The 19,266-nt window shown below is 36.2% G+C and overlaps 1 protein-coding gene across 1 annotated transcript in view; it reads right to left on the bottom strand.

Moving 5' to 3' along the window:
- Positions 1 to 18,847, bottom strand: part of MCPH1 (microcephalin 1) — a 131,470-nt gene extending 112,623 nt beyond the window's left edge. Inside the window, 8 exon segments of the mRNA XM_026845199.1 lie at positions 1,731 to 2,744; positions 4,811 to 4,903; positions 7,093 to 7,224; positions 7,476 to 7,596; positions 9,004 to 9,088; positions 14,990 to 15,108; positions 17,361 to 17,452; positions 18,205 to 18,847. Coding sequence (XP_026701000.1) covers positions 1,731 to 2,744; positions 4,811 to 4,903; positions 7,093 to 7,224; positions 7,476 to 7,596; positions 9,004 to 9,088; positions 14,990 to 15,108; positions 17,361 to 17,452; positions 18,205 to 18,232 — 1,684 coding nt within the window. The 5' untranslated portion in view covers positions 18,233 to 18,847.
- Positions 18,848 to 19,266: the final 419 nt, after the last annotated feature.

The raw sequence follows: 19,266 nt of genomic DNA, 5'->3' as shown, positions 1-19,266 counted from the left end.
CACTGGGACCTGAAAAATTAAGTTTCAAATTAGGCTGCACATTACATTTCTACTTTAAAACCAAGTGTTTTGAGTAGTCTATGGAAAGAAAGGTTATAACATCTTACTCCTTGTCATTAAAGTCTCTGGGTAGGAGGGCCACAAACAAATTCACAGGGAAAAAATAAGCATGAAAAGTGTTTGATTTTTAAAATATATACAATTTTATATAGATATTTGATTACTCCTAACTGTGTATATATGATGAGAAAAATAATTCTTTAGCTTTTAAAAATATACTGTATTTTCCAGTTTTCAAATCACATACAACATACAGAAAAACAAAGCACTATTTATTTACTAATTGACAGGCACAAGAAATAACTTACATTCAAGCAAAAAAAGGAAATATTAAACCTGTATTTAATAAAATCAGTTATTCCATCATACAATGTCACTGAATTTAAAAGTAGTAAAATTTTTCTCCTTCCACATTTGTTTTGATTGTTTAATGAAAACGAAACTGTTCTTTGACATTAACATACATAATTTAAGGATCATCTGCTAGTACATTGCCACATGGCAAAAAACAAATGGTGGGTTCATACATATGTGAGTGTAGATTTATACTTGTATAACATATTTGCATCAACTTTTTTAAACTGTGTTTTAATGATACACTCCAGGTATTAAAATACAGATATAGTGAACCCAAAAGAACAGCTCACAGTTCAGCAACTTACTCACAGATATAGCCACAGTCACCATTCAACATTTCCACTGGATGATTTCTTAAGTCTGATACTAAGTCTGTTGATGCTTTTAAATTAATAATTAATTTTATATAATTCACTGATGCACTGCCACAGAATTTTCTAGCAAAACCAAATAATAAACAATTATAAGTGCAAGTATTTAACCCTATGTAAGGCTTGACAAACAGAGCTCAAAATATCAACATCTGAAAGCAATTACCCCAATGCAAGTTGGGAGCATTTTTCAGAAAAGTTCCTGAGATTCAACATTTAGTATACATTTACACTGAAATAACTTAGGGTAAACCAACCTGAAAACACTCAAATATAAAAATTACTTTGTCCTGCTTTCAGCTGGGATACAGATGATTATTATATTTTATTCTTAAAATTATTATTAAAAACAAAGATCAGTTCTATATAAAAAAATTCATGGTTGAAAAAGATGCTTACATTGCTACTCTTGCATATGCCCTCACAAGTTAGAAATTGCCAAATCAAATGTTTTTGAGATTTTATGTCCTTAACTGCAATTAATGTAAAGTAGCAATTTGTGAACTTGTGAAATAAATGTAATTTGAACAAGGGACCCTATGATGAGGAGTTACTTATAAACAAGTTACAAGAGCAGCATAATATTTAAACCAGAAATACTGTGGTTTCTTAAATAGATTTTGAATAGCAGCAGAGTTTACAGAACACCAAGCATTAGGGGAAAAGGCGGCTCACGTACTTTTGCTGCATTTTGTGAGCACAGTTCCATTACCTCTTGGTAACTTCTTTATGTTTGTAATGTATGGGAAAACAAATGGGTGTTCTATTGTATTTTACACACTCCTTTATTTTTGAGTAAAATAACTCAGTACTGCAGTATTTTCTTCTTTTGGTGCAATTATGAAGTATTTTTCCTTTGGGAACAGAAGTCCATTTTGCAATTTAGTTGCATATCTAATGCAGCATGATAACTTCATTTTCCAGCTCTATGTAGCTACTTACCAGTAGTGTGAGTACAGTAATTCACACTGGTTCTGCAGGATTTTTCATGAGCCTGCTGAGGCAGCCTATTCACATCATCAGATTCAAGAGATTCTGCAGTGTCAGCTTTTTCACCATCTGACATATAATTTAATGGCACACTTCTGGGATGTTCAGCTGGTTTGAAGTTTTTCTCTACTGAAACATCAATTGCTGGAAAAGACTTTTTCCTACTTTTTTTGGAATTAGTATGTGGCATAGAGAAGCTTACATTAAGTAAGTCCATGCTTGTAAAAAAGTCTTTGCAACAAGCTTCAGGAGAACTCTGCAATTCCTTTGGTACTTGTATCTGTACTTTATTTTCATTCAAATCAGATGATGAAAAGAAGTCTTCATAAGAAGACTCTTCAGTGCAAAAAGACTTGTTATATGTAGTAATTGCCTGCAAGAACTCTTCAGACCCTGATGCACCCAGTTCTGAGGCAGCCAGTTTCAAACTAGATAGTGTTGGTCCTTTCTTTCTCTTCTTGTCAAGAATACAATCCTTTCTGTCAGCAGGGAAGCTTCTATCCAAAGAACATGTATTTAAGTCTTCACTGTTCGTAGGTGAACTATTGAGACTGCAAATGAAAGGAGGAACAGTATTTAACTTGACTATTTTTTTTGAATAAGTAGTATGACCTGAGCCCTTGATGTGGAGAAGAGACCTTTTGTTTGCAACTGAAGTAGTTGTGCTATTCTTATCCTTCTGATTTTTCTTTGGAAACTTTTTTAGATCTTTCCTTTCTAAAGACAATTTATCACCCAAAGTGTGAAGCAAAACCTGTTTCCTTGTTAAGCTTCTGCTATGCTGTTCTGGTGTTAAGTTCTTCTGCTCATAGCTATGTGAGGGGGAATTCACTGATGCACTCCTGGATACATGCAGGTCAGTCCAAGTATCACAGGTGTGTTTGTCTATGTCTGTTTTCTCTCTCTTTAATTTATCAGTTCCACAAAGATAGTAACTTGAGTTCAAGCAGTCTTCCATTTGCTCTCCTGCAAAATACAAGAAGTGGTAACTGTATTTAAAAAAAAAGAAACAGTACCAGATCTCTTACTAAAATACACATGAAACTACTGGAAGAAGAAAGCAAGGATTTAACCACTTCTCTGGATATTATACAGCAAGTCATCAAAAACTAAACAAAATGGATTAGAAACAAAGTCCATTCTATGTTGACATGAAGCTACAATAGCTTTAAGTATATATTCTTACACGGTAATAACTATCCATAAGTCATGTTCTGCTTTCTTGAAACAAAGCAGAGAAACTCCCTTTCACTCTTGCATTTCTGGAGGAAAATGGCAAGATTTTACCCTGATAAAGGTAGCTACAGTAATACTGGAAACTCAATAATAATATTTACTACAACAGCATTATCACCAACTCAGTTTTTGCAGTTAAGATAAAATGAAATACAACATCATAGTATCATACCCCATACATAAACACAATGTATTAAAGATAATTAGAATGTGGAAAAATAGATAATTTAATGTAGCTATTCTTATGAAATGATTTTGCAGGAGGTGTTAAGACAGAATGCATTAATAAACTTTACAATAAATTCCTCTGAAACAAGCTAGAATCTTTGATTATCCAGAATAATTTTTAAAAATTGTTTGTCTAATCTGATTATTGAAATAGATTCTTTTGTTTAAATACATGCAAAGTTTCAGCAATGCTCCTTTAAGTGCTCCTGTAGGTTTTAGAAAAAGTCTTGATGTTATTTGCTTACTAAACATAAATAATATTTTTTAACACATGGTGTAGCTAACTAAATTCAGAAAAGTGATATATAAGGAGATGAAAGGAGAAGTTTCACATGAGATGATCAGACTCCCATATTGACAACTCAAAAAGTCTAACTTTAATCTCCAAATTAAACTGGATTTTGGAACTTTTTAAACCATTATTAATCAACATACTCTGTGTCCTGCAAGAACAAACAAAAGGACCACTGTCACAGAGCATCAGAGATGGAAGCTACACTGAATATTGTCATGGAATGTGGAGGTACAGTTCATGTAAAATTACACCGTGCAGGTATAATGGTAGAAGGACATACACAAGGTAAAGCTCTAGAATCATGATGTTCAACCTCATGAGTACACAACTAATTTACTAAAATAAAATGACAATTTCTGTATGATGTGAACAAAATGCAACACTTGAAAACAGCATGAGGTATAGCTTACTGCTGGGGTAGAACAGAGTAAGCAGACCACTAAAGTAGCACTCATTATGAATTCTAAAAGACTGTTTTCTCCTTACTTTTCTACTGAGATCAATCACCAGCATCTGACTTCAGCTTTTTGCTTGTATGACTGACCAAAGACATGAGGTCTGAAATACATACCCATTGCATATATGATTAAGGCTGTTAAGATGCCTACGGACACACCTCAGTCTTCACAACAATCTTCCTTACATCCTGCTACTATGTCAACATATAGGAACAAATCCTTAACTTTATGAGACTAAGAACCTTGGTAACAAGCAACTTGAATTCATCTGCAACCACAAAACATTTTAAAAGCTGATTTATTTTTTGGTTATTTCTTTGATCACTGAATACTTGGAGAACACATTAGGTTGCCTTTTAAATTCAAGTTTCTCAATTGAAAATTTGGAAGACATTTCAGTGCTCTGAGGTGTCTCTCATTCAGTTCTTTTTTTCCTTCTTCCCACACCACACTGTTCTGTGTGTATTCCGCATTCTATACAAGATCACTTTAAGAGCAAAGACTACATCATACAAGAAGCCATTGATGGGGAATGGTGTGAGGAAAGAAACGGAACTGAGGCAAGCTACACAACAGTAAGGTGAAGCATTTACCCAACGTGATTCCTCATGCTCCATTTTCCTTGAATTCTTATTTTACATACTTTTTCAGTTAAGATAAGCTAAAATATAAATATATTTTCAAATATATTTCAAATATAAATCATAGAGTAAATATATACAGTTCCCATTTCAGTATACAGTACTTCTCAAAATAAAATATACAGGGCACATATTACTTTTAATTTCTGCAATATATAAAGTTGTGTTAGTTACCTGATAACAATGCATCTTCTGGATTAGTTAAGACACAATTAGACAGCAGGGAGTCTCTTGGTGAGCTACTTGGAGGTAGAGACATTTGCGAAGCTAAGAATTTGTAAATAATAAACTAGTTAGCACTATTTGCAAACATACAGATTTCCACACCATTTATTCATATTTCAGAACAGCTCAATTGTAAGACAAGTCACTGATTTGCTAACTATAACCGTGTAAATCATTACAGACTGCTCAGCAGTATCCCAAAGTTACATACTAACAAAAAAACTACTAGGTATTCTACAATTTTAAGCATTTTTTTTCTAGATAAGTCAACACCACATTTCTCTGAAACTCAAGAATGATGGCAAACCATTTAGAAAGTATTAGACATTTCTAAGTAAGAGGCATTTCACTAATGAATCGGTCAAATTCTGCAATTAACAGCAAAGCCTTGATACCACAGATAGGCTTTTCAAAACATTTGAAGGTATTACTTAAAACTCTTGAGAAAATACATAAATGAGATTTAATTTTTCATCCATGGATCACTGGTTCTTTACTCCCCCCTCCCAAATTATTTTTGAAATTATTATAAAAACTGACAGTTTAACTGACAGACTACTTAAAACTTCAAATACTGCAGATTCCCCCAAAGATATTCTACATTTCAATGGTTTCTGTAATAACTGACAAAATCTAATGACTTCGAGCTCTCTAATTTCACAGTAAGGTAATGCAAACACTAAAAAATGAATTGAAAACTGCAATCTAGATTTAATTCACCAGGATCTGCATTTTGAAGTCAACTAGACTTATTCAGTTAGGTAATTCAAATTTGTTTATTTTTTAAAATCCTGTTCCCCAATATCTGGACAGATCAATTTTGGCTTATTAAATGGTTGGGCTGGGAGTAATAACATTATAACCTTTGTCAAGTACAGCACTCACATTAAAATTTGACAAGAAATAAGATTTAGAGCCTCACCGTATGAAGTTTAACCAGGTTGTGATAATAACAATTTACAAGTTTGGAAAATCTAGCTTAAAAATTAGTCTTCTTGAGCAGTCTAGTGATTAAGAAATTAATTTTGCAATCTTTGTCTTTCATGACTTCTTGTGTCCTTGTCATGGTTTGAGCCCAGAGTATAACTAAGCATCAGGCAGCTGTTCACTCACTCCTTCAGCCCCCAGTGCTGGGAAGGAGAAAATGAATTCAAACAGCTCAGAAACTGAGATAAGGACAGAGAGGGATGACTCATCCCATTACAACCACAGGCAAGACAGATTCATTAGGGGAAGAAAAAACCTAAAGTACCACTGTTAATTCAAACACTAACAAAAGAAACAGTTAATAGAGTAGGGCAGTGAGAAGCATTACCACATCTTAAAAACACCTCCTCCCACCTGTCCCCTCTTCCCAGGCTCAGTTTTATTACAGATATCTACCTCTTCCCTGCAGCAGCTAAGGGAATGGGGGTGTTTCAGTCAGACTACCACTCCTTCCTCCTATACATTTCTCACCCTGCTCCCCACGGCTCCCCTCGCATGGGAGACAGTCCTCCATGAACTTTCTCTGGCATGAGTTCTTCCCACAGGCCACAGACATTCCTTAGTGCAGGTCACCCTCATGTGCTGCAGTCCTTCCAGCACTTAACTATAACAGCAGGAGCTTCTTCCCTCTGAGTCCTGGCCTCCTTTAAGTGCAGCTGCCTGCTCCAGTGTGAGGTCCTCTACAGGCTGCAGGTTGGCATCTGCTCCACCATGGACTTCCATGGTGGCAAGGGGCAGCCCTGAAGTCTCACTACAGCATACAGGGGTGGCTTCTCTGCTCTGGCACACCTTCCCCTCTTCCTCCTTCCCTCCACTAATCTCAGTGTTCGCATAGGTGTCTCTCATAACTCCTCCTCACAAGTCCCAACCCCTCTCAGGCTTCCCCTTCTTAAATACGTTATTGCAAAGGCGCAGCCACCATCGCTAATTGGCTCAGCCTTGGTGCAAAGTCAGGTCCAACGTGGAACCCCAAGAGCTTTTAAGAGGCTTCTCACAGGGGGCACCACTGTAGCTCCCTCCCCCACTACCAAAACCCCCCCACACAAACCCAGCACAGACCTTCAATAGAAACTAATAGCTAAAGCATTCACACCTACTCAAAACCCAGGAAGAAAGAAGGACCTGCAATGAAGTAAGATAAAAAAATTCTGAAGGCCAGAGCAAGACAAGTGTGCCCAAATTTCAGCAATAAAGATGGTAGCCATTTGTGCATGTTCATGGATAAGTAAAATTTAACTTCTTACCAGTAGGAGAAAGATCTCTTTTTTCCTTTGTCTCCCTTATTCTTCTTTCCATTACACTGCACTGATCTTTTTTAACAGGGCTGAATACAAGTGAACCATTGTCTTCAAATAGTAAAACTGGTACATCAGTTTCTACACAAAGAAATTGCATTTGTACATTAGTATTTCCATACTATAACAGCTTCAGAAGTTATTTAAAAAAAGAAAAAAATCAGGTTCCTTATACCCAGTATCGCCATGCCTTAACACCACAAACAAGCAAAGTACGCTGAAAAGTCGAATTTATTTCTCATGGTGAGATAAAAGTAAAAAAACAGAACAAAAAACCATCAAGTGTTTAAAAGAAATAAGATATTTGATTCTTAGTCCAAAGTAGTTCTTACCAGCATTAATTGCTATCTTTTGTATAGCTAATTCTTTAGCCATCTGGTCCAGTCTTCTCTGCAGCTTTCTATCATTTTCTGGAGTTTTTTCAACAAAGTCTTTTGGCTGCATACATTTGTGCTAGAAGACACACAGAGCTGTTAATTATACAGTATAAAACTTCCAGAAGTAACTACACTTCCTATTTGCCTACAGCTTTATCACAGTATTATCAGTGTTTATGCTACTATTATCACCTTAAGAGTCACAGATAATTGTAGAAGTTAACATTTTTCAAAATGAACTTTAATAATGAAATAAGAACTTAACAGATTTTTCTAGGTTCGATTTTACTAAAAAGAAGACCAAGTAACCATCTTTTCTTTTTTGCTTGTAGCAAAGTGTTATGGAGGTATACCAAAGCAGCTTCACATAGATAATAACTATTTATAACTAACTTTAATTTGTAACCAAATCCAAACAGCCAAAGCCAACGAGACAACTGGGGTAACCAAAACAATGCCCCGATAACATTTAGCAAACTACAAGTATGGTGTACCAATTGTGGAAGTTATTACTACATAACACCACAGAAGGGCGATGACACATAAGAATGATGAGTCTGAAGTGTGCACACACTCACTCACTGAAGGAGAAACTCTCACTCAAGGGTACCCAGAACATGTAATCACTCACCTAAAGGGGATGAAGGCTGACTCAAGGATATCCAGAAGTATTCACTCACTGAGGGGCAGAAGGGGAGAGGAAGGAAGGTGAGGGGACTCAATCCCAGGAAGTCTCCTTGGGTGGAAACCCAGTCCCAAGAAGAGAGCTTCCAGTCACAGACCTGCTGCTCCAAGGAGAACCTCTCAAAGGGGGTCTCTGGCAGGGGGACCATGTTATAGCCTGGCTGGATCTGAACTGTGGTCATATATGGTCAGCATTCTAGAAACTTCTCTCAACTAAGGCATTTTGTTGGCTGAGAGCCTTGTCTGTTGACCAGGGGTCCCACCTCCCTTTTCCTGACATGGAGAGGGGGATGCTGGTCTGGGGGTGCTGGTGTGCATCAGGCCAGGGTGTGTACATGACAGCAACTATGCTGGGCACATAAGTGTGAAAATAGGGGCATGAAAGAGCCAGTGGCTACCACCTTAAAAGCCCTAGCTCTTGCAGGGGGTATGTGCTCTTGCCACACAAAGCTAAGGCTTGAAAGATCTATTTTTATTTTTTTTTTTTTAAATACCATGACTTTAAGGTTTGTCAACTCAGTGAAACATAAGCCACACTGCAGACTGCAGTCGTGGTTTTTTGATTAATCATTATGTCATTTTAAGTCTTCATTTCTTTATTCACCAGTATAAAGATTCACCAGATCCTTTCTTCAGATAACATGTCACATCAGACATGTGACTTAAAACCTACTCAACTGGATAGGTAAGAGTTTACAGAACATTCTGAAATTAAACAGTTCAAATGCCTGAGGTCAGGAAGTCAAAGTCAAACTTTAAAGTTTATTCTCTAGGCCTATTTAAAAAAAAAATCACATACTTTTTTGCTCAGTAGTGGCAATCCTTCATTAGTGTCTACTGCAGGAAATAAGGATTCATCAACATGTACTCCAGTTTCTCGACACCTATATAATAGAGAAGGTTTGGTTGTTTGGTTTTTGGTTTTTAACAATGAGAACCTTTATTGCAAAAAAAAAATCACCTGAGCCCTGTCAATGAAATACTAACCCTTCTTGGGTGTGAATCTTTAGCATAACTACTGTAAAGCTGAAAAAAAAATCTATATATTCCAGATACAGAACAATACAATTTTTTTTTGTCCTAATGATGCCCTCTAAATTGATGGTTTGAAACTCAAAGATTCCCCACTCACATGTTATTTTCCACACACTTAAAAAAAAATCACTGTATTAAGTCATCTTGGCCAGATTATCATGAACCTTGAATCCTGCCCTGACTTTTGTGAGGACTGCAGGCTTTCATTTTCACCAGCCAGTGAATTTAACCTTAACTTGGTCACTGTGATGTCAGTAGACTACCAAGTGCAATCTACAGAATGTCATGGTGGGGGCAGGGAGGGCAGGAAACTTTACTATTCAGACAAAAGAGGAAGGAAGCTTCACCTGATCCTGGCTTTTACATCTTGCCCGTTAGTCTCAGATTTCTGTCTCCTCTTCGTATATGCAATGCTAAAAACAGGTCCTTATTGAGGAGCAATTGAGACTTACACGAACTTTTTTAAAATAAAAAACCAAAAACCCAACTGATACCTTAACCCTAGTTTCCTGTCTCTTCATATTCAAAGACTGACTTGAGAACAGTGGGACTAATATTATCTTGGAATATTATACCATCTGCTGTATTTGTGAATGCTAAGGATGACACTGAGACAAGAATTTGGTTATTAATAAAGTTCTTCTGATCAGAACACCTAAATCAGTTTTATTTTCAAATGATAAATAATAAACCTGATTATGGGAAAGAGTATGGAACCTTAACAGACTACAGAATTCCCACAGAAGTAATTCAAAACTGTGTTTCTAGTGACACCTAGTGATCTAACTGCTATAAAGTTTATATCTGTAGAATTCTAATGATTATTCACTCAGTTTTGATTAAAAGAGCTATACCACTAAATGTATTTGTCAAACTAACTGAGTTTAGAGTTTGCTGAAGCATCAAATAGAAATCATATTTAACATGCCAGACTTCAGTGGCTATTATCATGTTCTGGATAATAATCACCATAGATATAGACTACATTAAAATGTACATTAAAATTACATGAAATTCAGATATTTCATTAATTCAGAGAAGCTAAACAGAAGAAAATTTGACCACTGAATATAAGAATTTTTTACAAATTTGAATCTAAATGATTTATCTATGTTATTTATGATACGAGTGAGTTACTACACTAAGAATACACAGGTAAAGTTTCCTAATTATGGGTTCGATTTGTAAGTATTAACTGTTCCTAATTTAGACACAGATTGTAGCAATTCTATTTTATGTAGGGTTCTTTTTGTAGTTGTGTTTTGATTTTTTTTTTTAGGTTGCTCACTGTGGTATTTAAGTTGAAGAAGCACTCAAATTTTTTTTTTTAGTGATCCCAAAGCTGTCACTCATTTTGCATTAAACTTACAATTAATCTGCATGAATCTTATAGCAAGGCCATTATTTTGCACACTATTGTTAGATATATCTACCATCTTTCAAAAACAAAAAAGAAAACAAAACCTTTTAAATTAAAAATACATTTACTCTGGAGTTAGGATTTTTTTGAATTTCAATTGACATCTTAAAGAGTCTTCCCAATCAAATTACTTCCTATTAAACTGTAGTACTGCATTGTTTAGATTCAAATAGATACTCATATCATAAAGCAGAAGCTTCCAATACAAGTTTGAGGCAGACCATTGGAGAAAGCACTGGAAATCCAGTAAAAGTTCAAAAAGGCAGTGTTCACTAAATACTGTAGAAACCCTTGTACTCTAGTAACTTGTGCTTTTTTTAAATAGAGAAAAGTGAGTATTACAGTATTTTTCAAATCATAGGGCATGTTCTCCTGAGAGGCACAAGCACTGCTGAGGGGAAGATAACAATAGGGTACATGTGTAACAGTTTAGAAGTAGGTGTCCCCTAGCTGTTAAGTCAAGAGTATTAGGCACAAAGCAGAAGTATCAGGAAATGCTGGAGTAATTGTTTCTGATCTGCTTCCTTGTTTGGTGTTTTCAGAGCTCAAATATCAACAAGTAGCATTCAGATTAAACACTGTATACTGCAGCATCCTCTTGCCAATATCAAGCTTCCCAAGAGCACGTAAAAACATGAACAAAAGCCAAACACTCAGTTTACTTTGCTATGTTCCACAGATTTCTAGTTTAGAGGTTGTCAGATGCAATACTGTATTGGTTTTTGATAAAACTAAATGTTTAATTGCTTCATCATTTTTTAAAACCCATGTAAATCTTTGACTATGAATCTGCAACAAGGAGTTCTACAGCCTAACCATCATTAGTTCTGTTCTGTAGTCTACAGCTAAAAAACATCATTCACTGTTTTCTCTGAATACAGATTCATGTGATGCTTTCCAATTCTTCTACTGGAAAAGGCAATACACATTTTTTCTATTCAGGCTCTCCATAAGAACCTTTGTGTTCACAAGAGCCTCTCCATCACTCCCACTTGTTTTCCAAGCTAAAGAAAACCTGCCTCTTCAATCACATCTTGTAAGAAAACTATTTTATAACTTCAGTCATGCTCATTGCTATCTTCTCACAACACTCCATGATAGAATGCTGTCATGCCACTACATGAGGTTTTTTGATTTTTGACTGAGGTGATAACACCATGAAAACATTTACTCTAAGTAGCAAAAATCTTAATTTTCACCTCACACATTGTGATGATCATTTTCCTTCCAATACACTTAAGAGGACTTATGCTTTAAATAATCTTCTTGACACCAGAAGGAGGTTCATTCCCTTCACTGTCTTAGCTTCTGCTTAACAGAACTTGTTTCCTTTTAAGTAACTACTTCTTTTAAAAGAAGTTGAGCACTGTCACAGAACTTTTTGGGTTTTGCTGTTCCAGCATGAACACTGATTTTAAACTGGCCACACATACAAGAAGTTCTTTGAAATAATCTGAACAACCATCCACAAATCAAGCAATACCTAAAATATTTGTCTTTGCACCACATGCCAACAGGAGTCACCTCATCCCCAGGCTACACTAGAAAGTTGTCCTTTACTATTACATTTCCTGAAGTGGTATTTCACAGCATTTCTGACCATTATGAGAATGTTCCACCTGCTACTGAATGGAGCAGCTGATTAATCAAGCTATCTTTTTTCAGTGATGCTAAAACTTCAACTCATATGAACCCTGCATTATTTGCTTACATAGATATCAGGCTCAAACAGGACCACTATTTTACTGGCACAGACTATTCAGTCCTTCCTTTTACATTGTCCCAGGACTCAGACTGTCTTATGCCCACAAAATTTCTGAGATATTTATATACTAGGAATATAATTTAGTCAGGAACTCCAGTTCCCTCATCTTATTACAAAAAAAAATTAGCACATATCCTAACACAGACTCATTGTATTGTTTATGTGTCATTTGAATAACCCTATGACGAGTAAGACTATTCACTACGATGTCTAATTGTAAACTTCTACTGCTCCTGACCTATAAGAATATTATATCCTTAAGCTAAGTATGAATTCTACCTAGAGTATACATCAATCTAAGGTGTATGTTTTTGAGTATCTTTTGGCATTAAGGGCAGAAAAAAAACATTAGAGAAATTCAATCATAATTTGCAGCTTGGGTGTGTTGTCTTCCCTCTGCCTCTCCAGCCCGCAATAAAATACATCTCATTATTTCAGATGATTTCCCCCATTCCAATGAAGCTCATCTTCTAAGCCATATAGCAAGACCTTGCCTTGTCCAGAGCATGACAACAGGAAGACTTAAAAAAAATACCAGGAAGATGCTGGTCTTCTCTTTCCTAAGAAACATCTTAGGTTGTCCTTCCAAATTCTTCCTTCTGTCTTTTCCTTTGTTACTAGTATCCAGCAACAGTTAGGTTTCCCGAGGCTTTCACACCCAGATCTCAAAGCTCCGAGCTGTCCCCTACAGTACCACATATCCAGCTGTCTATGTTTGAGCTTTCCACAGCATTCATCCACTCAATACCTTCTAGTATTGCAGAGGGGAGTCTTGGGGTGGAACTTCTCAGATACAGCATCTTTGTATGATACATCCTAAACTCTCTCCTGTAAAGCAGTCCTTCCATTGCAGATGCTACTCACCTGGACTGTTCTGGGATCCTTTTTTACTATAGCACATTTAAGTACTCAGTTTATAGTTCCTGTGACTAAGGTTTTAAATTCCATACTATCCTCGTTTCAGCTGGGACAGAGCTATTTTTTTCTTAGTAGTTAGAATAGTTCTGTGTTTTGGATTCAGTATGGATTTGGTATGAAAGAACATTGCCAAGAAATCAAGGACTTTCTAACTTCCCACTTTCCTGCCAGTGCACAGGTACACAAGAAGCTGAGAGAGAACACAGCCAGAGCAATGGACCCAAACTGGCAAATGGAATATTCCATACCATGTAACATCATGCTCATTGTAGAGATGAGGGTTGATGGGGAAGCTCTCTTGCTGCCACGACTGTAGTTTCAGGATTTTGCTTCTCTGGGATCACTAGCCAGGACCAGGCTGAGCACTGGTTGGCAGGTGGTGAGCAATCGCATTGTGCATTTCTCATTTGTATTTTCTGTTGTTATTTGTTGCTATTATCATTATGATTATGTTATTTCAATTATTTGTTTTTATCTCAAACCACAAGTCCCCTTACCTTTACCACTTCAGTTCTCCCCCTCATTTTCCTGGGTAGGGGAGGATGCGAGAGCAGCTGCATGGTGTTTGGCTGCTGACTGGGTTTAAACCACAACAGGTATTTATACACTTAGCCATCAGATAGCACCATGTCACCAAAAGATATATTCACATAAATAAAATTTTGCTACACTCTTATTTCTGAGTACTTAAGGTATTTTTTCCTCAGTGTTAAAACTGGCTGCATTGTGCAGCTATAACTTCTGTATCTGATATTCTTGAAAAAAAGAAAAACCCTACTTCTGCAGAACTGTGTGAATATTTTTGGCTAATGGACTTGCATCACAAGTTCTGCATTGTACTGGCCTACAGTTAAGTGGCTGCAGAGCTCAGTTCCACCCCCCTCTATTTTTGCACTTAGACTTCTATCTCTTCTTGCATATTACAACTAGTACAGGAAAGCGCCTCTTTACTTGAGCTATATTCTAATTTTCACCACAGCAATTAATTGATTGGATTGTTTGAGTAGAACATATTCTTAAACACTGTAAGTGTTCTTACACTTCATCTGAAATCTAAGTTAGGCCTCACAATCACTTCATAAACTGAGACGCAGTTGTGGACTAGCAAATTCTCACTGACTGGCTGCAGAGCTGAAATTTGATATTTTTTTTTTTAAATTTAACTTCTTCTATACAGTACTTGCAAATCTTCAAGCAGTCCTGCTCTGAACCTGCCAAATGCCTTAAAAGCCAGACTACATATGGATCTTTCTTTCTTGCTAGGAGATACTCTGTTTACAGCATTTAAGTACAGGAACAGTACAATGTCCCCGATGAAATGTACTTTTTCATATGAAACTGGAAAAATTGCATTCAACATAAATATCTGGTCTTCACTGCCTGTGCATGCCATCTGAAAACAAAGGAGTGGAACACTGAATGATTAACACATACTACAGAACTACTTCCAACATACTCATTTTTCATTACCTTTTCATGCAAGTAACATGCTTTATAATAGGAACAATGTCATAGAAAAGTTATTTACTCAGATTTATCAATATTTCAACTACATTAAAAAACAGGTACTGTATTTAAGTTTTAAAATAGAACACTAGGATCTTATGTCTGGAATGGGTCACATTTGTTACATTCAAGAGTACTCACTTTTCCACCCAAAGTACAGAAACTATTTTTACACCCATCTTCTGTGCCTTTCTCCATGTAGCCAAATGTCCATCCTTGAAGACTACATGGGTCACATGCTTGTTCAAAGTTTTTGAAACCTGCAGAAGTACAGAGAACTCAACCTTAAAGTCTGATAATCAGAAAATAATATATTATAATATATTATAATAAATGATAATCAGAAAAACTAGCTAGTTTAGTCTGTTTTTAATGTATAAACTATTAGCATAAAACTTATTCTAAACATGTCAAGGACTCTTTTGATCTTTCCCATCTTCACAAGAAGCCTCAAGCAATCAAAACTCAAGTCTCATTAGTCAAGCCAATGCAATGCATGCTAGAGGGCTAGACTAGCCTTTTGTTTTCAAACTTCTCTCTAGGTTACCATTTTCACCCCCTCCTCTAGCTGTATCACTAATCTTTCATTTTTATTTTTGTAGCCCAACATCATCTCTTATGTAACAGAGAGTACAGAAAGTAGTCGCCATTATCCAAAGAAATGTCAAATTACACTTTTACTTAGCAAAGAATTCCCATGCTTAAAGAATACAGTTAACCTATTCCTTTAAACTAATTCTCATCAATAAAGATCACTTAGTTTTGAGGGAAGGCTGAAGCTACTACCAAGAAAAAATTTATATGGGAACACTTTAAAAAGTGAGAAACGCAAAAAACTTAAGTCAGTACAGCTACTATCCTACTTGACATTTTCATTGTGTCATACAACTGATCAAATCTTCAGTTATCAGCCTCTACTGACAATTAAACAATAACCTTTTTAGCTCGAGATATCCCATTCTTTACAATCAAAGTTTCCTTTTGTGGAGACTAAACATCCTACATATAAAACTCTTTGATCAGTTGTTGTGATTGTTGACATGAGATCATTACAATTCATATTTTACAGCAGCATCTTCTCAGCACAGCCAAATGGAAGTAGCTGTGTAGCTTCCTGTTGCAGTCTCAATTGCATCACTATACTTGGCTCCTATCATGATTGATCTATATTTGGCTTTAAGAAAACTATTCAGCTTTTCCAAAAAGTTCTGGTGGCAAGCTGATTTATTGCTTCTTGGAAGATAAAAACCACATGATACTTAAGTATCTAGTTATACAAGACCAAAGAATCTCTTTTGGAGTAAATTATGACTCCAGATACAATTGCTTACTCGCTTATGGTATTATCTGGCTCACAGCCCATGCCCTAAGGAGACAAATGCTCGATGTAGCTTTGCCACCAAATTATGGAGGAACACCACCTTACACCTCCTTCTCACCTCTCCTGTCTCCTCTCTTACACTGGATGTTCTCTGCTGCTCACCTGACCTTAGCTTGCTGAATCAGCTCAAACCAGTAATAGGGAAGGGGATCTGCTAAAAGGCTCATCGGTATCATGTGCCTATATCTTTCACCATATCAGTTACATTTTGATCAACTCAAATTTTGAGGTCTCATGATGTCATATTTTCTATGTAAAAACCCTAACATCAGAATACCATAGTTCTGATAGTACAGCACAAAAGCATCAGAAATATATTTTACTCAAGTTATTCATTGAGTTGTATTTGATTTTATAATAAAACTAGTTATTCTACTGTTCTGTCATGCTCTCAGCTAAATTCGTACAGAAAAAGAGGCTTTAGGGAGATTAGCAAAATTTCCTAAATTACAGTAAGATATACCTACCCACTTAAAAAGCATGAGGAGTTCACACAACTTATTTAGAGCATGATGCGAGCTGTAAAACTCTCCATTAACTGGTTATAAACACATGAGAAGGGAAGATGCCAGTTTGTCTTTGGTCTCTGAAATTTTACAGCTGGCAATTAAACGTATTTTGCACTTACAAGTCAGCTATACTTGATACAGGAAAAAAAAAAAAATCAGAGACATATTTTTACTAGCACTTCCTGCAGTTGAATCACATTTGTAGGAGAATGCACGGCAGAGTAAAATGTCATGGTACTTGGGGTTAGGAAATATTGTAGTAACAACAGAGCAGCTGCCTAGAAGTTAAAGAAAACAAACAACATAAGGTACATACTTGTAAACCACAGGTTTTCAACACTAAGACTTGGTTTGCCCACAGTATGTGGCAAGCCCAATTCTTCACAACAAATGCATACTATCATTAATATACAGAGGCTTACAGACATAGGAAGGCTTTAAAATCACTTCCCATATGTCACTAGTAATAATTTTACAGCACGCTTGCCTGTTCTCGGGTCTGATTACCATTCTTCCTGCACTTCAAAAACTCGTATTACAAAGAAATAACACAATAAACAGAACATGCAAGCTCATTTGTAATTAATAGCTTTCCTACTCTATTTCAAAATAGTTCCCTTACTTTTGCTCCCATATCAAGAAGTTGCTGTTCAAAGGTTTTTGAGTAATTTTCTGTTCTGTTAGATGACCAAACATCTACAAATGCGTAAATACCTGGATCAGAAGAGAAAAAAACAAACAGCTAATTAAGTATATGCTATGGTAAAACAGGTAAAACTTGCCTTTCCAAGAAAATTTTGCGTCTATACATATTGCATTCAGTATCAAATATAGCTTTTAATAAATTGAGTAGCAGATACTAGCAGCAGAATGGTCTTTTTAGGGTATTTCTCCCTTAAATTAGTTGTAATGGAACAAACTTAGAAATTTGACACTAGACACACAACTTTTCACTTGGTTTATTTAAAGCACACTACCAGCTTAACAAGCAATGCCATATCTTCACGTGACTGCTTATCCTTATAACTATTTAATCACTACTAATTTTCAGGGTAATCAAAAATTTTAAGACAAGCTAATGTAACACAAGTTACACACATAATGAAATAAACACAGTAGAATTATTCGTTGTCCAAACCGCCAGAAGACTCCGCAGAAATATTACTTCACAATTCCCAAATTATTTTAAATTCCACTTTATTTATACTGAATCACCCCAAATCACATACATATCAACAGGGGCCAAGACAATTTCATGTCAGTTGCTTTACATAACTTTAGGTATATTGCATTTAGTTAGCTTCCTTTATCAACTAGATTAATAATTTCTTCAAGGACTGCAATCAGCCCCGGTTGAGAAAGCCTTTAAACAAGTGAACACAGACATATTGACATGGGGGAATAAGCAAACAAACTAACAATCCCCTCATTAATTTTACTTAGGACAGGCACTGAAGTGACTTAACAGCTCCACTGGTCATGTCTGTTTCCCATTTTGAATAGCAAAAGAGGGATGTTCCAGAAAACTGTTACCAAAACCAACTTTATACAAACTGCAGGCCTGACAACTCTCAGAACTCATGAATAAAACTGAAAGTGTCAATTTAAAAGGGTCATCCTTGGCAAACATTGATTATCTTGGTTACTACGTATGTTCTTCTGATCCATTTTTATGTTGTGTCATGTATTCTTTCTAAATGGAAACCAGAAAAATGATCAAACGGTAGAAGTATTTTATAAAGAGCAACATATTCTTTATGATTATTAGAAACACTTTTAACATACAACAGAAATATGGAACATAAAACACCTTGATACCCAAACCACAGGGAAAAGTCTTATTATCAGTACTATGACTTCAGATATACATGGGAAATTAAGATGTGTACTGCAAAGTACTTTTAACTGTGTTCATTTTACTACTGGACCAGGGTCGCCTTTCCCAGAGTTGCATTTTATCTTGATTGCTCTGTGGTAAAAAAAACTGCACCAGAAAAAATTACTTCCTCTTACATCAAATATTTTGGAACCTGCATAGCTACAAATTCTCCTAGAAAAACAGGCTAGAGCATTGCAGTGAGGGTCAAACAAAGGAAGATTACTTCAAAGGTACATTTATTTACCTGCAGTAGGATCAAAAGTGTATTTTACAGTAATCACCCAATTTTAGCTAATCAAAGATACTCCAACAGAAGACAAGGCACTTTGTAGCTTTTGTACAGTCAATGGAAAAGAAAACAAGGCAGGGCTGAAAGCTTTTCCTGAACTAGAAGAGCTGAGTACAGCTTGGTTCTCATAAACGGCAACTTATGCTAGAATGTCTCAGAGAAGGCGACAACAGCGAGGAAAAACAGGCGTCAGAGGGCATCCTAGCGAGGCAGAAATTGAGAAAGATGCAGAAGAAACCAGACCAAGCGAAGCCATGCCTGACCAGGACAGGATGAAGCAGTCTGGCACCGAAGCGTGGCGGCAGCAGCGCGGGCCAGTGCTGTACCGGCAGCCACCCCAAGGGGCACTCGCTCCCTCCC

The sequence above is a fragment of the Athene cunicularia genome (genome assembly GCF_003259725.1).
Source record: "Athene cunicularia isolate RWA chromosome 3 unlocalized genomic scaffold, athCun1 chr3_part1, whole genome shotgun sequence".
In the NCBI taxonomy this organism is placed as follows: domain Eukaryota; kingdom Metazoa; phylum Chordata; class Aves; order Strigiformes; family Strigidae; genus Athene; species Athene cunicularia.
Note: the sequence above shows the minus strand (reverse complement) of the source record. Positions and strands in the feature narration are given on the sequence as shown.